At 29.4% G+C, this 21,523-nt stretch overlaps 1 protein-coding gene across 10 annotated transcripts in view; it reads left to right on the forward strand.

Moving 5' to 3' along the window:
- Window positions 1-21,523, forward strand: part of Lmpt (four and a half LIM domains protein limpet) — a 187,282-nt gene that overhangs the window by 32,561 nt on the left and 133,198 nt on the right. For 2 of the 10 annotated variants that reach the window (XM_088201031.1, XM_088201042.1), the window contains exons 1-2: window positions 9,777-9,813; window positions 10,310-11,721. The exons of 1 other annotated variant lie outside the window; for it this stretch is intronic. In XM_088201031.1, coding sequence (XP_088057157.1) covers window positions 10,507-11,721 — 1,215 coding nt within the window. In that variant the 5' untranslated portion in view covers window positions 9,777-9,813; window positions 10,310-10,506. Of the gene's footprint in view, window positions 1-9,776; window positions 9,956-10,309; window positions 11,722-21,523 lie in introns of those variants that run through there. 7 more of the 10 variants (XM_088201034.1, XM_088201043.1, XM_088201029.1 and 4 more) reach the window with 5 other exon arrangements.

A 21,523-nucleotide genomic window follows, 5' to 3' on the forward strand; every position in this document is an offset into this window, starting at 1 on the left:
ATTTGACTCAGAGCTATTATAGTTGTCATTGTTAGTTGCGACTAATCTGTATATAATTTCAATGTAGAAAATGATATTTACTTATATTTTTTTCATCTTAGATATAGATTGAAAAAATGCGCATGATTCATGAATCAGTACATTTGATTAAGAAACGTCTGTATTATTTCTTAAGAATGACACGTTATATAGAATTAATGTTTTTTTATAAAAGCAATTTTTTAAAAACAAAATTACAACATTTTAATTTTTTACAACAAAAATAAGATTCTTTGCTTTAATTTTTAAAAAAAATCCGTAAAAATATTGCAAAAAAATTTGCAATGTTTTTAGTCAAAAAAATATTTTTCTAAACATTTTTATAATTATTGATATAATATAAAAAAGTTAGCACAATTTTAATTATCTGTAGAGCTTAAGAATAAATGTAGTACAATCGCTACAACATTATTTTTTGTTAGCTTGTACTTGTGTACTTGTGTCTATTATTATATTTAGGTATAATTATAAAGGATTTTAAATTATTTTTAAATTTAACAGTTAAAATACACAATAATAGTATGTTTTAAAGATCGAATTAAACTCTTGATTATTCAAGGTTTTTGCTTGGCTGGACTAGAAGTTTGCTTTTCTCTGGATTTGCCTGTATTGATTCGATGTTAGCTCCGCTGGATTCGAGTTCAGGGCCGAAATTACATGTATATCACATTGACAGCAGAAAGTTTCCATGGAAATTCGTCAGCGTTACAGTTTATATATGATACAGGAATAAAATGAGATTAACGTTCCTACTCTCTCTCTCTCTCTTTCTCTCTCACTTGAACTAAATTATCAAAAAAAAATTAAATATATATATTCATTCATTGTATTATTGGCTTAGCATCTACTCAATAAAACACTTTTTAAAGTTGCTGAAGAGTGGTGTGAACAACCTGTCAATAGAGTCGCGATCGCGTTCCTTATTCTTGACCGTTGCAGTCAGGGCTCCTGAACGCCTCTCTAGCACAAGCCATCTAGCATTTTGCCAAAATACAATGATTTTTTTGGCATTAGCTATGAGGAGCTAGAAAAAATCATATAGGATGGTGGTCATCTAGTTGAGGTGTGCACTATTGTTTTTTAAATATATTTTTTTAATGTTTATTATTGTTTATATGATGACCATCTAGAAAGTCATGATGGTCAAATTTGTAATATAAAATAAATAATATATTTATAATTTCTAGCTGTGTAACCAGTTGATGTTGTTCTTATTTACGAAATTTCGTAAAAGTGAAATTTGTAGTATCACTAGGTTGCATATTAAAACATTGACATTGTTTTTGCGCTATTCCTTTAAGTAAGGAGATACAGAGCTGATATTTCACTATCCTTGCTTTTTTTGCAGACCGCTAAAACACTGTTTCTTTTCAAATGTAAGAGAAAAAATCAATTTATTATATTTTAAAAATTATATTGCGTCATTTTTTTTGTTAATTAATTCTTTAATTTATAATACTTTCTATATTATATATAAAATCTACAATATAAATAATTCACAAAAATTAAAATAGGTTATAAATCAATCTTTAGTTTTACGTGTATCTTTGCGGCAAATATGGTATTAATTTGAATTTATTATTAAAGATAACATAAACGTTTTTATTTTTTCTGATGAAGCCTCGATCATGACATTTGCAGTGCTGTAATAATGTTAAGGTTCATTGGTCGCAATGACCATGATCAAGGGTTTTGAGGGTAGAGGCGATCGTGAGGTGTCTGTGACTTTTTATCAGTCCAAATCGTGTTATTGTAGAAAATCTAACTTGACTGAACAAACCAGATGAAAATAAAAAATGTAAAGTACGGTCCTAAAAAAAAATTAGTCGTAATTTTCTAATTTTTTTTATAACTATAACTTTTTTATATAAATCATATGTATAACGAAGGATACAAAATTCATAAATATATCATATTTTTTTATAAAAATGTAATTAAAAAATCAAAAAATCTGAAAAACATCTATGAGGGAATAATTGTAATTTTACATTTATGTAACATAAATCTTTTTGCTTGACGTAATATTAATATGTATGTTGTATTTTCACTAGATTATGTGTATTTATAAATATGTTTAATACATATCTATTCAATATCATTCTAACATGACCTTTTTTAAATTGAAGTACCCCTTTAATTTATTAAATTATTCATTATACATGTTTCGGTGTGTCGAAATTCGCAATTATACCTCAACGCCAATGCCAATGACACAAACGATGATCACACACAATATTCCTTTCAAGTCACAATGGAATGTTATTCTCGGTCTTGAATACATTACAAACATCACCAAAAACATTTTCATCCTGTATAGAATCTGCTTTGAATTAAGAATCCGCTTCGTCCGACGATAAAAATCGATGACTCAAAACAATCAATCCGATTCGCTTATTCTATGTCCACACTCACGAGTGCTCCTTTTACCGCTCTGCTGTGCAAACATTTCTTGATGTCATTGTCTGCGATGATTTTACACACGAAGAATGTGAATTATGAGCGAGTCGATTTGGGATCAAGAATTGTGAGGTTCAATACACCTTTCTGCCTACACGAAACGTCTGGCCCTTCTAGTTTTCCTTTTGCTTTTCTCGGAATGCTTCGAATAATAATTATTATTGCTCTGCAGGAAGATTCGTTTGATTATCCTCGATATGATTTATGAAAATTTCAGTGACTCCAAAAATATGTTATGTGTTTCACCTGAGTCATTGTATTTTATTGTTTTTTTTATCACTCTATAAATGTCCATCATGCGAGACTAGTCGTGAGTTTTGGATGAACAATAAGCGAAGAAAATATATTCGTGTAAATCCATCCTGTGAAAAAAATGTGACCCCTGTTTTTTTATCAGAATCTTTAACGATTCTCATGCACGAATGTGTGAAAATTGGAAATAGATGTTTTTTATAGATGATCTATCAAGTTGTTAAAGATATGTACAGTGGTGCCTTATAATAACTTAAATTACTAGTATGACAAATAAATTTTCCCCGTTGAATAGAATCAAAATATTCTAAATCCATTTCAATGGGGAAAATTGATATGAATTAATGGCAATTAAAATGGTAAATACATACTACATAAATATTTGCTCGCATGTTAAGTCAAATCTTTTTTTAATATTTGCTCGTATCTCGAAATACTCGTAAGTCTAGCTTTCACTGTATTTATATGTTTTTATTAAATATAGTAAAAAGAGGTATTTTAAAACTGATCATTAAAAATTTTTTTTCAGAGTCAATTATTTTTCTTACACTGACTTTCCAACAGTTTCCTATGTCCACGAGAATGTATAAATTTAGATATTTGATCGCCAAACTATATTTGCAATACATATAAAATTCAAACTATCTCTCTATTCCAAATATAATGAATATTGTTATAATTCATAGGTAGAAAGTTATGACAAGGGTTTTAAATCCTTCGAGTAAAAGTCTTGTTTACTATCCTTAACTCTCAGATTTGAATTAACGTATCAATTTATGGTAAATATTTGAGCTTTATTTTTAATTAAGAATCATATATCAGCATATTTTCTTAAAATCCAGGGTTAAAAATCAACTTTAGTGTCACAACATACATATAATATTTTTTTCTTTGAGAAAGACCAGGTAAATTTATGTATGTATGTAGGAGTGTCGTTTAAAAATACGTTTAAACTAATTTGCAACAAATATACGCCACAAAGGACATATATTTTTTTTAAATTGTTTTTCAAGTATTTTTTTATAATTAACCCTGAGCATTTCGCTATGCGATCAAATAATGCGAGTCATTTTCTTAAACTAAATAATCTGATAAAACAGCATCAGTTGAGTGAAAACCTAAAAAAAATTCGCTGCACGGCTAAAATATACAATAAAGAATGTAACATGACTACTTGCGAAAACAACATATATAACACCCTATATTTCCTTTGTGTAACTTTTTTGTGCGACTTATATTTTAATTACGCATTTTTCAAACGACAACATACATTTAACTTTTACATACTACGTACAAATATATAACAGCAAAAAATTCCAAAAGTTCTACCTCAGACCGAAAACCCAAAGAGAAAAAGGTTTTACGGCTTTTTCCTCAATAAATGGTATTTTGTATATTATATTACAAATTTTTTGTGTATTATAAGTCAAAAGTTACATTAATAGCTGTGTATTAGGAATATTTATTTTTGCAATATCTTATTTTTCAGGTATTTGCTACATAATTTAAAAAAAGCTAATATATATATATTGGTTTTTAAGCATTTTATAGCTTTAAAAAAATACTTTTCAATGAATTTTAGAATTAATACTGAATTATTATGATTTTTGGAAAAAATAAAATAAAAACACCAAAAGCATTGCAGACAAATTATTCTTACAATTTTTTGATTTTATTTTGTTTCGTTTATGTTACGAAAATTTTCATTTAAAAAATATTTTTTAGTTAAAGAAATTGTCGCATATTATTCAGACCCACAGCGTAATAATCTAGATTTTTCATTAAAAATACATTATTTTACTTTTACTTGGCATTTTTTAAATTAAGGAGTAGCGTAGTCCGTAAGGTCTAGACTGGTAACTCAGCGATCGCGCGTTCGAGCCACTGCAGCAGACTCGAATTTATGTTTATAAAAATGCGCTTTAATTAAAAATCGGCCCTAACTGCAAAGTAGTATCTTTTAATAATACATTTTAATACACATATTAATTTATAATTAATTATATATAATAGATAGCACTGATTCTCAGACTGAAAAGTCTGGTAGTTAATACTAATGTGTAGGTATTGATTATGTTAAATGGACTTATCCAGTTGGTACAGATTTACTCCGTTGTAACGCATCGGGCTCACGCCTGTTATGTTACTATGGAAGAATAAAATTATAATAATTTAATATTAGAGGTTATTGGATAGAAAGTTGATATTTTATTATAATAAGATAACGTTGTTTATTAATTTATGGCGAAAGTTTTATTATTCTTGTTTTAAATGAATCTCTGGTTTTGGTACAAATCCGCAACTCAATTATTAATGCATTAAGCATTTAGATTTTTGGTATTGAAGTATCAAATCTGCTTACAAATTATCTTATTTTTAAAATTATTTTTTCGTATGAGTTCATCAGGAACGGCGGATAGTTTTTCTCTTATTTTTTCATCATGAACTTTACTTCTTCCTGCTTAAAGGCAATTGCAACATTTTTCTGGTGCATAATATTGCTATAAATATAAACTTATTGACTACTATTCACACTGAAATAAATTAGCACGGTTGTTTCAAACACACTGTAAACACAACGGGCTTAAAATAGACCTGCTAAGCTCTACCATTACAAGCAGGCTTTAGCAGAAGCGATTATGTTTTAAACCGAAAAGTCATTACTACCTTTATATTTTTAATCAGAGTTGCTGTATTTGTTCGGATGTGTCTCGATTTTTTTACATTTTGTCCAACTTATATCATCTACAATATATAAAGGCCAAACAACTCAGCTTTAGTATTGTCGTGACGTCACGAGTATTAGGGAAAAATCTATTAACGTACAAGTGCGCATAGCATTTAACTGCAAAAATAAAAAAAGAGCATAAAAAAAACATTATACTATATAACTGTCTTGTAGTAGTGCTTTGAGATAATGCATTAAAATATAAAATATATGCCACAATAACAAAACAAGCAAAATATATATACAATCAATATCTTTATCTGTAGACTCTTATCTTACCTTCTTATTATATGTACAAATAACCCTGAATAGTATTATTCAAAATTATATGTACATATATTTTATCAATAAACATATTTATTTAAATATAGATTATTCATTTGATTTTATTAATAATAAACTAGCATTTATTTATAGTTATTTAATATTTGAAAAATAACGATACTAAAATTATTTTATCCCTCCTCCTAATGACGTCACACGCGAGGGCTTTTTTAAAAGTTTTTCATTTCAATTTGTTTTTGTACAACTTTTTAAGTCAGTGTCAATAAAATATTATATTTGATTAACATATTTATTTAGCACCTAAATCGGATGAGTCAAGGCTTGATTTAGTCTTTATGTAAATTTACAATGTAAGACCGCAACATTTATTAATATAATTACGTATATTTACAGTATTTATATAAATATAAATATATCTATGTATTTTAATGTTTCATCATCGACCGGGAATTGCGAATAGTAAACACATTTGAAACATTTGTAGATCAACATCGATGCAATTTTGTCAATTTATATTTGCACAACTGATACCATCGAATTCCGCAGTTGGAAATTTTACATTTATTTTTTCTAATTGAGAACTAAACACTAAACGGTGTGTGTATTATTTTATATAAATTGTCAAATTCAAAGACAAATAAAAGAAAATATCGTATTACATGGTCGGTGTCTAGGCCAGCGATTTTTCAACTGTGGTCTACGTACCCTTTGTGGTGTGTATCAAGTCTTGTGATGTACACGGAATCAGGGTCAAGGCAGGGATCGTCACGTTACACATTGTGGGTCGGAATTTTTTTAACGTATAATTTTTTCCCCGATAATTTTAAAATTAAGTCTAAAGTTGCGTTATCAAATTAAATAAACACTTGTTAGAATGAGGTCATACTTAAAATATTTAGTCATTCTTATTTATATTTGCGTTTTTAATACTGTGTGTATTGTATTTCTATATTTATTTAATTTATATACTGGATTCAAATGTGCGTGATGAATTAATAATATTTATGATGATAACATTGTGTATAATAAATACAGGATGCGCTAAATATATATATTTGTAGGGGATCATATTCTTGAAACTCGCGTTTTTTTGAACAAAAATGATCATACATCAACAATTGAGAGAAGCAAGAAAATAGTGTAAATGATGAGACCACACAAAGGCCCTCGTTACGACTAGAAAAAAGGCTCACATAGAAAACACGCAAGGATTCTCCGATGCATTGACAGAATATTTCTTTATTGCAAAACGATCACGGGAAACAATATATTACCGGAAGACAAAAAGCACCGTAAGGCTACAATATTACCGTTGCACAATTTGATCTCATATTTTTTCTTTCTAAAGGCGTATATATATTTCGTTCAAGCGAATGCAACGATTGGCTGGATGATCGTGCTGTCCATTGCGTGCATCACTGCCGTTACCGGAAATAAGACCCAAACAAGTTCAACCCTTATGAGTACCCTCCGTAATACTCCGCATGTTGGATATATATTATTATTCTCCCGATCGCTCAGGGAGACATGCTCTTGTTGGCTGGCTAACATTGCATTACACAGCATGCATTGCGTATCATCCTCGTAACAGCACCACATACGGAGGGTGTTTATGCTGCCTCTGTTGCAGTTGAGGGGCCGAGCCATTTGACCCGCTTGCGTTACTCTGCTATGCTTTATTCATCAAAGGTAATGTCTCGCGCTCTACCTCAGACGGTCAGCCCAAGAAGTCACTTACCCTCAAGGGCTTGGGTTTTAACCCAATAAGGGTACCTTGCTTTCCCACACTGATGGATGGCGTGCGTCTAGCGTATGGTGGAATGGCGCCCTCTCCAATGAGAAGAGGGCAGACCTTCGAAGACACTAGCAAACACCTTCCGCCTACGGACAATATACGGTGATAGACGTGTGCAGTACAAGCAACGCAGCAGAGAAGAATCAACCTCCCTTATACTGTCAATCTTAACTCTAAGGATCTTCCACTGACATCATCCCGCCACCAGCTTCTCCACCATAACGATTTCACCCATCATAGTTTGTCTGGTGTCATTGTTTTCTGGAGACGGAATTAGCACTGACTCCTCGCTAGCCCTTTTTAAGGGCCTATGTCCGTAGATGTAGCTCTGGAAGTTACAGTCTCTATGATGCTTTCCGTGTGTGGCTCGACAATCATGAACAAAGTTTTTATCTTGTTCCGAGAAGCGACGTTATCTTATTTTTAATGATAAGCGGTCGCTGCAGGTTCTTTAGTGATCGCATAAGTGTTTTATGCTATTTCTTAATTTGTTTTGTATTATAAAGATGATATAACCTATCAAGTATTTCAAAATGTATTTTCACTTTTCCTTATTTTTTACATCATTATGAAAAAAAAGCATTATTGTTTTTAAGATACCGTCACATTTTACAGGTTGTAGTTGACTATATTGTGAGTTTTATGTTATTAAAATAACATTTGACAGAAATAGTACAAGGTAATAAATTAAGACTAAGCTAGTTTTATATAATTATATATTAGTAATTGGCATGCAATGCAATTGGAATGTTAAACACTAATATATCTCCAATAACATATTTAGTACTACGGGGGGTAGGGAATTGCTCACAAGCTGGATGCCCGCCCAAAGGGTTGGACTCGTATGACTTATGCGCAATGGATTATACGTAGTTATACCTCTCCGTTGGAGATCAGTCTTAAGTATTAAGTGTCGCGAAACTCACTGACGAATCACAATCATGCAGCGATCATCTAGTCAATTGTTGCACTCATTTCTTAGAACAATGAAATATGTATACGCTTTTAGAAAGTGACATTTACTCGATAAACGTCCTTTCGATGTCGAATTGTGCAACGGGAGTGTTGTGGCCTAATGGTGATTTTTATCTTCTGGTGATATATTGTTTCTCGTGACCGTTTTTATAAAAATAAATATTCTTTCAATGAATCGGAGAATCTTTTTCTAATCATAACGAGAACTCTTGTATGGTCTCATCCTTTACACTATTGTCTAGCTTATCCTTATTGCTAAATGATCATTTTTGGTCACAGTCACATATTTTTAATTAAAATAATAATTATATTATTTTTTTTTTAATAGGAAATGGTTTTAATTGTGCTACAATTTGTACCATTGCGCATCAATAGGATATTATTAAATATAAATTATTATAAATAAAAACCTTCAGCTTAAACCCGACTAAGCAAGAAGATACATTGTTTTATTTTCGTATCAAAAAGCTACAGAACGAATTGGGGTATTTTAAGTTATAATTGAAAATAAATTAATTTTTACAAACCTATTTTGAGCAAATTTATAGAAATTAAAATCATTATTATATTTATTATTCAATCTGAGTAATGATAAGTATATCGAACGTATATTCGTATCGTGTGCTTTAGGGCTAATAGGTAGTAGGGGCGTAAACCCGAACTAACATTTCTTTTTCAATTAGGAATAATGATGTAATGGATGGCTCTTAAACTGACTGTGTTAACGTAAATATAGTAGGTGTATACATATGTATGTACGTCGGAACATCTCCATAAGTTGTTATTAATATATATTATTAAATGGTTTTGTTTCACTCGAATTCCTGTTAGGAAAACATATCAGTTGATATTCTGAGGTATTTTTTAAAGTAATGTACATAAATTAAACCTATATTTTTAAATTTTAGAAATTAAAATAAACCAGTAGAGATTTTTATTATTTATTGCACAATTTTTTTTAATAATAATATGCTATTCTGTTTTACCCATTGATATAACAATATAACACATATTTTTTTCATCTTGATATATTTAATTTATGTTTCACAAATAAAATATATATTTAATGGGTAATGAATGTAGTATAATTTTGGTTAATTTATAATACTCTAATTTTTCAACGGGTATGATACTAATATATACAAAGCTATATAAATTGCACACTTGCATTAATCGTCATTCGTGAAAGTTGAGAGCCCCTGGCAAACGGACACTAAACCACCTGGCGTTCACTAACATCGAATCAGTGCTGTCCGTGACTTTGTGGCGTGAGGTGTGTACGGTTATTATTTTGTGCTTTGGAAACACGTGAACTATATTTATTTAGTGAATATCGTTTTATAACGCAAAATAAAATGAAATATATTTTTATAAATAATATAAAAGAATAATATTATAATATAAATACAAAGTGACCTTAAAACGTAAACTAACTACACATTTTTTTATTCAGAAATAAAATTCAATAAAAATGTTTTCATTATACATATTATACACCTTTATGTATTATATATGAACACACAATAACCGTGATAACACAACAACGCTTTTAATGATAAGAAAGTGTATATTTTTATACAAAAGTTACATATTATGTTTATCTAAAATATACATATATTTATACGTAATTGTATAGTCATTATTTAGCAAACAGGTCTTGCTAAAAAATATGCTTTCAGTTGACCGTAATATAAAAGCTGAATCATACTAGTTTTACTTTCAATGTGTCCATATATAGATATGTATAATGAGTATGTTTTATTTTATTTTATTTATAGTTAAATAGTGCCTTGAATGTGTAGCCTTAATAAATTGTTATAATATGAAAATACGTGGCCTTAAAAGTATGTGCCTTATCTTCGATGACTGTTGTTCGTCGTAATAACTTTGCAAAAGTCTTAACTTAGCGACGTTTCGTTCCACTGATATTAATCCTATCGATCACCCGACGTGACTTCAATGCAGAGAATCTACAATGTCTTCCAATTACACCTCGACCGTTAAGATCACCAATAAATTCCACAACGACTTGCCTATAAACGGCAGTAATTACTCGTCACAGACGAATTCCACAAAGATATACATAAATCCGAACGAGAAGCGCCCAACCAATAGGTATGATTCCATATCGTCTAACGGATATGACTCTTTGGAGAACGGTAGAGAGAGTCCATCGAAACTGAACGCATTCTCGCCCACGTACGGTAAAATCACTAAAAAGTACAGTGACTTCAAAGAAGATTACGAGCCCGACTATAGAAAGAACGAGAATATCTATTGGCGAGATCCGGAAAGAGAGGCCAAGCTGAAGAAGGATTTTTATATAAATCATAAGAAGATGAGCGAGGAAGAATACAATAGGTATTTAGATAAGGAGAATATTAGAGAAAAGAGCTTGTTGAGTAGAATTTCGACTGAGGATGATATCAAAGATAAAGCTAGGCAGTATTACGATCAAAATAAGACGAGGAAGCCTAGTAAGACTGTTTCTGAAATATTTTCAAAGAAAGCTGTTGAGCATAAAGATAAAGATAAGCCCGCTGATATTAAATACACGCCTACTACTTTGGGCGTTGCTGAGTATTCACCGGTTTATAAGACGAGAGATGCGAGCTATCGCAAAAATGAAGAAAAGTCGCCGAAAAAGGAAGATACAAAGATCGAGTTTCACTTTTCTGACGCTTTCAAAAAGCAACAGGGCAACGATTATAAACTTCCGTCTTATTACGGCGGATATGCCAACGACGATGGCGATAAAAGGAAGACGCCCGAGAATCCGGGCAGAGATAATAAAAGCCTGTTTTCAAAAGGGTTCATGGCTTCGAACGGCGATGGTAAACCTGTGGAAGATAGCAAATATTTGTCTAGTTCTAGATCGCCGGTTCAGATGAAGGCGTTTAATTACGACTCAGACTACGGACGTTTGTCTAGCGATGATAAATCGCCACAGAACGGATTCATTAGGGATTTACAAGGGGATAACCGTTACCAGCCGATGCCTGACGTGAAGAATTTAAAGATCAGCAACTTTTGTCCGAAGAATGGGAGCAGGTTCTCGGAAGAGGATCGCTATGCTGATGAAGTCAAGGACACAAGGAGCGTCAATCTGATGAATATGTATTACGACAAAGAGATACCTTCGAGAGGTGAAGCTCCACCAGCAAGAATAGAGTGGATTTACAGCAAAAAGGTACTTTTTTAAATTTAGAGGCTAATGATTAATATAATTTTTGACGCCCACGATGAACGAAGTTGCATCATTGACTGATCTGTCATACCAAATTAGTCGTTGACAAAATTTAATAATCATTTATTACAATCGATGTGGGTTTATATAAATTTAATTTATAACTAACACTAAACATGTAGATATGCATAAATATATTATTTTTTTTATTTCCTGCTAAACCATAAAATTCACCATTTAATATACAGCAAACTTATGCTAAAGTAGTAAAATGTTTATTGCTTTACAAATTCATAAATCTAGTAATAATAATAGTATATTTTTTTATTTATTTTGTATTTATTCTGTAGTTATTTATTTTGCAAAATAGGTTTTATTTCAATGCACAAAGTTTTTTTAAAACATATATTTGATCTAATCATCTCTCGCCTCCAATCTTTTATTACAGTATTCCCATTTTAAACTACGTTTTCTATGTCATGCTCTTTCACTTCCAATCAATCTTGTTGTTTGACAGCATCGAATTGCTTGCTTCTATTGAGGTTGGCCCTTCTTTTCACATCTAAATGTTCTATGCCTTTCTATTTTTTTCAATTTTCATCAGCATTTCTTCAGTTGTATATAAGACTTCTTTCACTGTATTAAATAAACCAAGCAATCTCAATTTTTAATTATATATCTATCATTATGAATCTCTTGCTAAGCTCTGTACTAATTAATTTCACATTATATAATGATATAAATAAGAATCACAGATAAACAGTTAAATAAATCTAGTATTATACATAAATTTAATCTAGTCATTTTTTGTTTATAGAGAGGCACGTTTTCAATGTCATGCTCTTTAACTTCTAATAAATCTTATTATTTAACAGTAGTATTTTTCTTATTTTTATAAAATAATTGGTCTTTAATTTATGTTCTAGTATTATATATTTTTAATGTTTTCTTAAAATCATCATTTGAGTTATTTCACTAGTTATTATGTGTATTAATCCATTGCTGATTTTTACGCTTCTTATACTCTGCAGTAATTTATTTCACAAATTATTAGTTCTCTCAATACATCTAAATAAAAATGTAATATATACATATATCATATTATAAATATATTTAATCTAATCATCTCTTATCATTACAGTATTTACATTCTAAGCGATGTTTTCAATGTCATGTTCTTTCACTTTTATTCGAGTTTGCCTATTTTTTTCCATTCTAAATAATCTGTCAAATGATTTTTTATCAGAATTTTTTAGTAGTATACAAAAGTACTACTAAAAGTACTACTTTTAAATCTAATAACAGTAAATATAATTGATTTAAAAGCATATTTTTTAGATAAAAAAATTATTAAAATCCGATAAAAATTTATTTGACAGATTATTTAGACTAGAATTTTTTTTTTAAATCTAATAACAGTAAATATAATAAAAAAAATATTTAAATAATTTACTCGGTATTGCAGTTAGTAAAGAACTGCTTAAAAACGTAAATCGTAGTAAAACAATAAACTTAAAAATCATAAATATAAGTTAAAGGCTTTCATTCTCCTTTTTAATCTACATCGCAGGCAGGTATTCTAGATGCTTAATAAAATTTATCATGAAAGATGAATTCAATTATTTTTTTTATCGAATGAAGTATCTTTGTCTCCATTGTCACGGTGAAGGCAATGTGAATTAGGCATTGCATTGCTTAAAGCGCCAATTGTCAAAGAAATTCTAAAATCTAAAGGCAATCAGGCATTTAAACATGCTCAAGTGCTTTACAATCAACCATTATATTTTATTTATTAAGTAGCAAATTAAGGCTACATTATGATTTATTAATTACACTGTGTCTGTATAAATCGTTGACTATAGACCTAAAAGATCTAGGTTCGAATCTCATTTGAATCTCATCTGTAAAAATATTTTATATGTATTTAACAACATAAAAAAATATCTTGCCAATTTAATAAAATAAACACGCTGCAACTGACATGAGGATTTTGTCGAATTTTATATTTATTGGCAAAAGTATTGCTTGTTTTTGATGTCATTTGTTGTAGATTGTTAGATAATATTTAAATTAGGTTCATTCTGAAACAAAGTATAGAAGACAAAATAATAAAAGCTATTTGGAAAGTCGGTAACTGAATGTTATTTAAATAATTATTGTGGTATTTACCTGTAAATATATTTTTAGTTGCGTTGTACAAGAAGTATACTCTGAGAGTTATATTGTTGATAAGATATTATTATTAATGTACATCTAACTTATTATAGTAATTGTTTAAATAACAATAAAAGCTCATTTAGTGGAATTCAAATAATATTTCTTAATTTATTTATATTTATATTCTATAAATTTACCTTATGTATTATTAATTTTATTTTATGGTATGCAGGATGACAGAGGATTAATAAAATTATATAAATATCAAATTATACTTTTCACTTTCTTTTGGACTAATCTATAATACAATATTATATAAATTAATTTAATATCATCTGATCACAATGGTGCATATTAAATTTGTTAGCAAATGCAAAATTTAATGTCTAGTTTCATTTGAAGGTTAAGGGCTGTTATTCTCATGCAACACAAGGATTTCCAAGAAGGGTTTTCTATATATAATATATATTTATACGTTGGTTTTGCACACGCATATATAGATATGTTTGAGTCGAGCAAAAACCGGTGGGACTACTTCAATGACCTCATCGAAGGAAACGATACCTTTCTCGTTTTCGTTTAAAAATGCAATAACAGTCGAAAGAAATGTCGTTTCTTTCATACGGCAACGTTTCGAGTGGCAAACTATATATTACAAAATCGTATACAAAAATAAATTAAACCACCTCAATATTTTATCGGTTTTAACGATTTTTCATTATGTTGAAAACATAAATGCCGCTTGTGTATAAAGGGATATTTTGTAAAGGGCCACGCCTCGTATCTGATAACCTTCTATTATATATAGACTGACAATAAACGCCACACAAAAAATAGATTAGCAAAGCAGTCGTTTAATTAATTTAATAATTTATTTAAACTGATTGTATCACACTTTCTGACTGAAGGCTTCAAATCAAATTAGGCCATCGTCCCAAAATGGTTAAGAACTACTGCATTTATTAATACCAGTCCATTGTCTTCGTGATCGGGTTGGTCGTATAAAAAATATGATTGTCGGTTTTGATATTATGCTCACATACCTGTGGTCACTTTAGAGTGCAAAATTTATCTAAAATTTTAAAACCTCTCGTTGGTTTGCAAAATCGAATATTTTATATCTAATCAGAAGCAATAGTCCATTTGAAATGCTAATTTATCGCGTTCGTACCCCGGGGACATAACGATCATCGAGTATCTGTAAATTTATACACGTATCTCATTTAAAATTCGTTAGAGTATCATGTTGATTTTTTTTCATTTCGCGTATGTTTTATGAAATTCGTATTATTATTGAATTAATTTTATACTCGATAAACGTTTTATTGAGAAATATACTTGAAGTTCAGCGTCCCAGTTAATTTAACCGTAAAAGTTATTCGTTTATAATTTTCATGCTGAGCAACCAGGTCATAATTTTTTCGTGTTTAGTCTATAATGTCTGCAGCTAGTGTAGATTTTATAAAATAGATACGAATTCGTTGTGCTTATGCTCGTATTTATTAATATTTTTATGATAAGTGTGAATAATTTAGAATGAGGCTTATGTTGTAAAATACACATAAGAGCAAAAGTAACGAGGTATGCAAAATTTAGTTCTAAAAAAAATTACATTCATTATAACATATGTTTTGACAAATATATTATCATAAAAAAAACAACAAGTTTCCTGCTTATAATTTATTATAAACCACCTGTTTTTATTCCTACTTTAATATTTCAATAACTATTTCATAAAAAAAACAGTTCTAGTTACTTGATTGTTAAACGTCAAACAAAGCAGTTATTTTCTTTAATCATTTAATTAATTTATTAGTAATAATGTACATCCATTTTTTACATAAATATAGGGCATGATATTAAATTCATAACGTGCGTGACTTTTACAACCAATTAGACGCCAGAAAAGCTAATTAATTGTACAAATACATCAAACTCTTTTTACACGGTGGATACGTACTACAAAAACCGTGGAAAAAAATGATAGATAACATAGAAAAATCGAAGATTGGTTCCCTAAATATAAAAAATCGTGTTATTTTTTTTTTTTTTATTTTCTATACTACAACATTGTAGTATAAAAAATAGTGTAAAAAAAGTTAATATTTAAAACCAAATAAATAAATTCTAAAAATATTTTTATTAAAATATTATACATACGTTTTTAGTTTTTAATAGTTTTTACATCTTCTCTAATGCCTGCACTACATTATCATTGAAGTTGTCCGAACCTAAGTTACAACTGAAGTCGACCAAGTCGTCCGGACGGCGACCGTGAATGACGTCCAGACGGCGGCTTCTGTCACGTACAGCCAGCATATTTGCGCGCGATCGAAAAATATGCCAAATAATCGCATTTTTAAATTGTCATATTATTAAAATTTCGCTACTGATAATTATAAAAGTTTGTGTGGGCACTCACAATACAATATTAGTGAAAATTTTTCGATTTTTGCAAAATCTTTGTCGGCTCTTGCAAAATGCCATAAGGCATAAAAATGATACTTCAGAATACGAACACCACATCTGTGACTATCCTAGAATTTGTCGCCATCGATTCTAAATAAGAATTCGTTATGGTGTGACATTTATATAAACCGATCTAGGAAAATAGATAAGGATATTGGAAACGATTTTTTTTAACAAAATCAAGTATAACTAATTATTTTTTAATTATTTAATTTTATATGAAAAAAAATATAATAACGATATCTGTTAGAAGAATATACTATCAAAAATATAATTAATCCCTTTTGGTGCCCTTGAATATTCAAAAATGTCAGTAAGAGTCTGTTGAAGTCCCCAATAAACATGTGGTATTATAACTTGACCACGTGACCATGATGCAGCACTTGACATGCGTGTTGACCATAGAACACATACGCGCATACTAAAATTGAAGCGAGTTACTCGTTCTATCTCAGTTTGCGAAAAACCATATCATTATCTCTCTCACTCTCGTCACTTAACAAGCGAGAGAGCGAAAGGGGAAGTATCTCACTGCTCGCGCTCGAAAGAGCAGCTCCGACTTCGGACTCTTTGACTCCGGTCCTTTTGCCGACAATGTTCGGAAGCGCTCGAAGCTGGCCAAGTCGACTGAATTACCCCCACTTTACATCCTGTTCTCGGTAACCTCCGACAACTTCCGAGAGAGAACCGAACTCGACTGAAGTAACCCACTATATTCTCCGTCTTTGGCCAACCTTGCCCAACTTCCAGAGAGTGTAGTGCAGGCATAAGATAACACTTCGACTATACGAAGACTTTTTGGAACTAATTTTTGATCCAGAAATTACTGATTTTTGGTTGAAATCTACATTATTTTTAATTGTTATAATAGTTGATTCGTTCAGACCAAAACATTGACCCATAGATGTAGAACCTTCGCCTCTCTCAAGATGGTCCAAAATTTATCATCCAAAGAAATAGCTCATCTATTTCAAATTGAAATTTCTGGGAACCGTGCTAGAACAAAATATAGTGAAAATATGTATTCATTTTTTTTGGACCGTGTTATTTCAAAATCGTGTAAAAAATCCATATAAAAAAGAGTCTATAATTCACAGTAACATTTAGATATCATTATCAGGCGGTAGAGTCGAATTGTCAAATATTTGTGATCATCTTTTAGTCGTCAATGCTTCGATTGGTGATGAATGAAAGTAGGTATATAATGCGAGGCTATTAATGTTTTCTAAATGAGTATCGAAGCTTATATAGAACATGTTTAATTAAGTTTTGTAGTGAATAATGGCTTTTGAAAGTGCGTGGCTATTGTGCATTTTTGGGGTTTCTGCCGATTTTCAATGTCCGTAACAGTAACGTTTAAAACTATAAAAATTTAAGTCGCTTCTATTTTTACTGGCATTTCATCTTTAATTCATAGATACAAATTAGCAATTTCTTAAAAATAAAATCTGAATCGTACTGTCATGATTCGACCACCCAAGAGTTCCGAGGAATTGCAACAACGTGACAGGAGTTTGAGTCACGATCGTGACAAATTTGATCCAATAACGAAGTTACACCTTTTAAAATAGCGATAAACAACATTGACATTAGTTAAATATTTGAGAGCTTGCACGCGCAAAGCAGGCATTGTTCACTAAGTTCATTATTCCGAGTATTTAATTCCGTGACAAAAAAAAACTTCGGTTGAGTCAGGTCATGTGACATGTTACATGTTGTGCGTTGTTTGCTATTTCGTCTTTATCGCAAGTCTTAAAATAACAAAAGTGCAACTGTTTCAATTTATTCATCAAATGCAAAGAGTATGCTTGTATTTAAAAGTATTTTTTATATTAATACGTAAGGGTGATGTTTCAAAGGACGGTAAATAGTATTGTGAAATATTCTCTTCATTGCACGAAAGTTCAAAATTTATGATCTTATAATTTAACCCTCGGTAATTCCAGCTTTTAAGTTTATTGATAAATATATTTATCGTTAGAGATAGTTGCGATGTCCTGGCGGACCGTATGGTACGGAATAATATACAATAATATGCCACATAATAAAGGAAACGTATCTTTTTAAAAAGTTATAGAATCTTATAAAGAACTTCGCCTTTTTATTATTGAAAAACCGATAGAAGTGACAAAAAGTTGACGTATTATTTTTTAAATAAATCGATTTTTTCTGTATTATGAAACCAATCCTTTTAGTAAAAACTTCTTTAATAGCCAAAAACTTATTCATAATTTTTTTATTTACATACATGAAATATTAATTACAATTATTGTAATTAATCTTATTACTAAATCACAACCTATATTTCCTAAATCTAAGTAAAGATCAAACTACAGTTCGATACCAATTTTCTAAATAATTAAAATGTGCCCTTTAATGCGTTAATAGTTAGATAAAACAATATTTATCGTTACTAGTAAAATAAAATTAAAACCGAAACTAAAACAATTCTGGTAAAAATAGTTTATTTATAGATTGGCAAGTTTACGAAGTCACCAGTTTTTTTATGATGAAGATTCATATTTTAAGGACCCTAATATAAAAATATTGAGAAGTACTAATTTAAATAATATACATGAATATAAATGGCTCGAGGGAAAGTTGCAAAATGGTTCGTTACTCTATCATTTTTTTATGCACGTTTCGTTCTTCCTCAGTGCATTCATCATTTTTGTCTTAAGAACATCTTTGATTATCTTTACTGTGCATTAATGATCAAAAACGTGTTTTTATGTTGATATGCAAAAATTCACTTAAGGTAACTTTTACACTTTCACTCGTATTTAAAATGTGCATTAAGGCACTCCATGTGGTAAACAAGATTTGATCAAAAATTTCACATTTTATTAAAAAATAAAATAAATTATGTACGTTAAGTAATTGAATTGAATATTTATATATAAATATTTATGATCTTTATGAGATCCATTTTTTATATATTTATAAATAAAGAAAATTCAGATAAATCACATTAATACATTAAATAATAATAATAAGTTAATTGTATGTTTTAAAATTTGCTATTTATATTATATGTGCATATGTATTTACATATGTAAAAATAATATAACGATTTTATTACATTAATAAATAAATCTATTCAAAATAAAACATTGCTTTGTTTTTTTCTTAAATACATTATTAATATTCTAAGGTTTCATAATTGATTCATCTGCTTGTAACATACAACAATATGTAAGTAGTTAATAAATATTTATACACCTTTTAAATTTAATTATGTATAACGAATTAATTATATTTTTAATCGATAAAATTAAAAAACTTATGTTATCTAATATATTATATATCATATACTATATTTGCAATAATTGCTATCTATGAAAATTATGTTTTAAACAAATATATCTCTTTTAAATATATAAATGAACACATTCTCAATAACCACATTATGCCTCACACACAAAGCATAGATAAGATCTGATTCATCAGATTTTAAAATAATTATCAGTGATTTCATAATAACCACTTAACTGTTTTCAATGAAAATTTAAAGTGACATCACTTTTAAAAAGAAAAAATTATTCCAAAAAACATTTAAAAACACTGAATTTTATTATAAAAATATATGTTTTAATTGAACACCTTATATTTACAAATATGTATACATACATTTGTATATATATAAATTCCAGAATAATCTTTAAAAAGACAGACATTCTATATATTGTAATTATTTCTTAAAATCTGTATTATTCTTGCTGTATATTCTTATAGAAAGTAAATTTATGAATTATTATTATCGCGCAACATTGTTTTTGAGTCCTGTGCAATTTGTGTAATTATTTAAAAAAATAATAATCCAGTCGTCTTCAAAGGGTTGACGTAAAGAGAGAAGCGGCTGCGTTTTCGGTGCCACTTTAAATGAATTATAATGTATCCCATGTCTAGAGTATCTGTTTTAGTTTTATCGCGCTTAATCACTTGCGCTTAATCATTTCATGGATTTTATCGATTTCTGGCGTGGTAACCTCATGTCCTTAAAAATACTTAAAAAATGTTTAAATTCAGTTGTCCAATATTTTATTGTTATCGAAGGCGCAGAGTCCCCATAAACATAATTTAATTCGGTGTTGATCCCATCGTACGTTTTTTATTTCAAAAATATGTATCTAATCACTGCACGATATTCGATTTTATTCATTTTTGTAAAAATGCAAAAATTGTTCGCCTTCAATGACTATTAAGCACAAACTAAATGACGCAGCAGACTGACTGATTATTGTGATACTGTTGCCATCTCTTGCCTAGACTGAGTAATTATCAACCGCCCCTCGTATAAGAATCGTTTTGTGACCGTCGTGTTTTGAACTGTTGAATATTTGGCAACCTTGAACTTGTCGTTTTAATTAGCACAATCCATTGACCGTCTTATTAATGCAATAGTATTATTTTGTGTTTGTAATAATTATTGGCGAGTTGTTAATTATTTAAAAAAATATTAGCGTTTGTTGCGCGTTTACCGCGTAAATGCGACAAGTTATATTCTCACGGTCAATGCGTATTTGCAATAAGTGCTCTTTACTTGGCTAGAAAGTGAATTTTTATGTAAAATCTTTTTTTCTTGATAATATACTGTAGATTTACATTTAAAAATCTTACTAGATAATAGATATATTATTTTATTTTTTGCATATATGTTAATATTTCAAATACCGATTATTATTTTTTCATAACTTTAGATAATTACTTTGATTTGTGAGGGGAAAAATTTAAGAGTGTCACGGAAATCGTGACATAGATTGGTTTTAGAAAAAAACTTGAAACTTCATATAATACAAAAAATTGCGAGAGATTAGTAAAACACAGAAAAATAGCTAGTGGTTGTAATATATTAATTTATATATAGCTTTTACATTCATTTACAAGTAACTTAAAACTAAAAAATATCTTCCAAAGCTTTCATGCTACATATTCCAATGACACAATCTTCGCTATCATTATTTTTTTTCCAGCAACCGACTATTTTGGATTTGGTTTTGGTCTTTTATATTATATCAAATTTTTGTATCGATATTTAAAACCTTATTTATTATGTTACTGACAAACTATAGCATTTATTAAGTGGATTTATAAATTGTTCTGTATTGATGAAAAATAAATATAAAATAGCTTGTAAATGTAGATGCTTCTGTATCTTTTTGCAAAATATTAACAACAT

The sequence above is a fragment of the Plectrocnemia conspersa genome, unplaced genomic scaffold (assembly GCF_051122295.1).
Source record: "Plectrocnemia conspersa isolate PC_06_02 unplaced genomic scaffold, ASM5112229v1 ptg000012l, whole genome shotgun sequence".
In the NCBI taxonomy this organism is placed as follows: Eukaryota; Metazoa; Arthropoda; class Insecta; order Trichoptera; family Polycentropodidae; genus Plectrocnemia; species Plectrocnemia conspersa.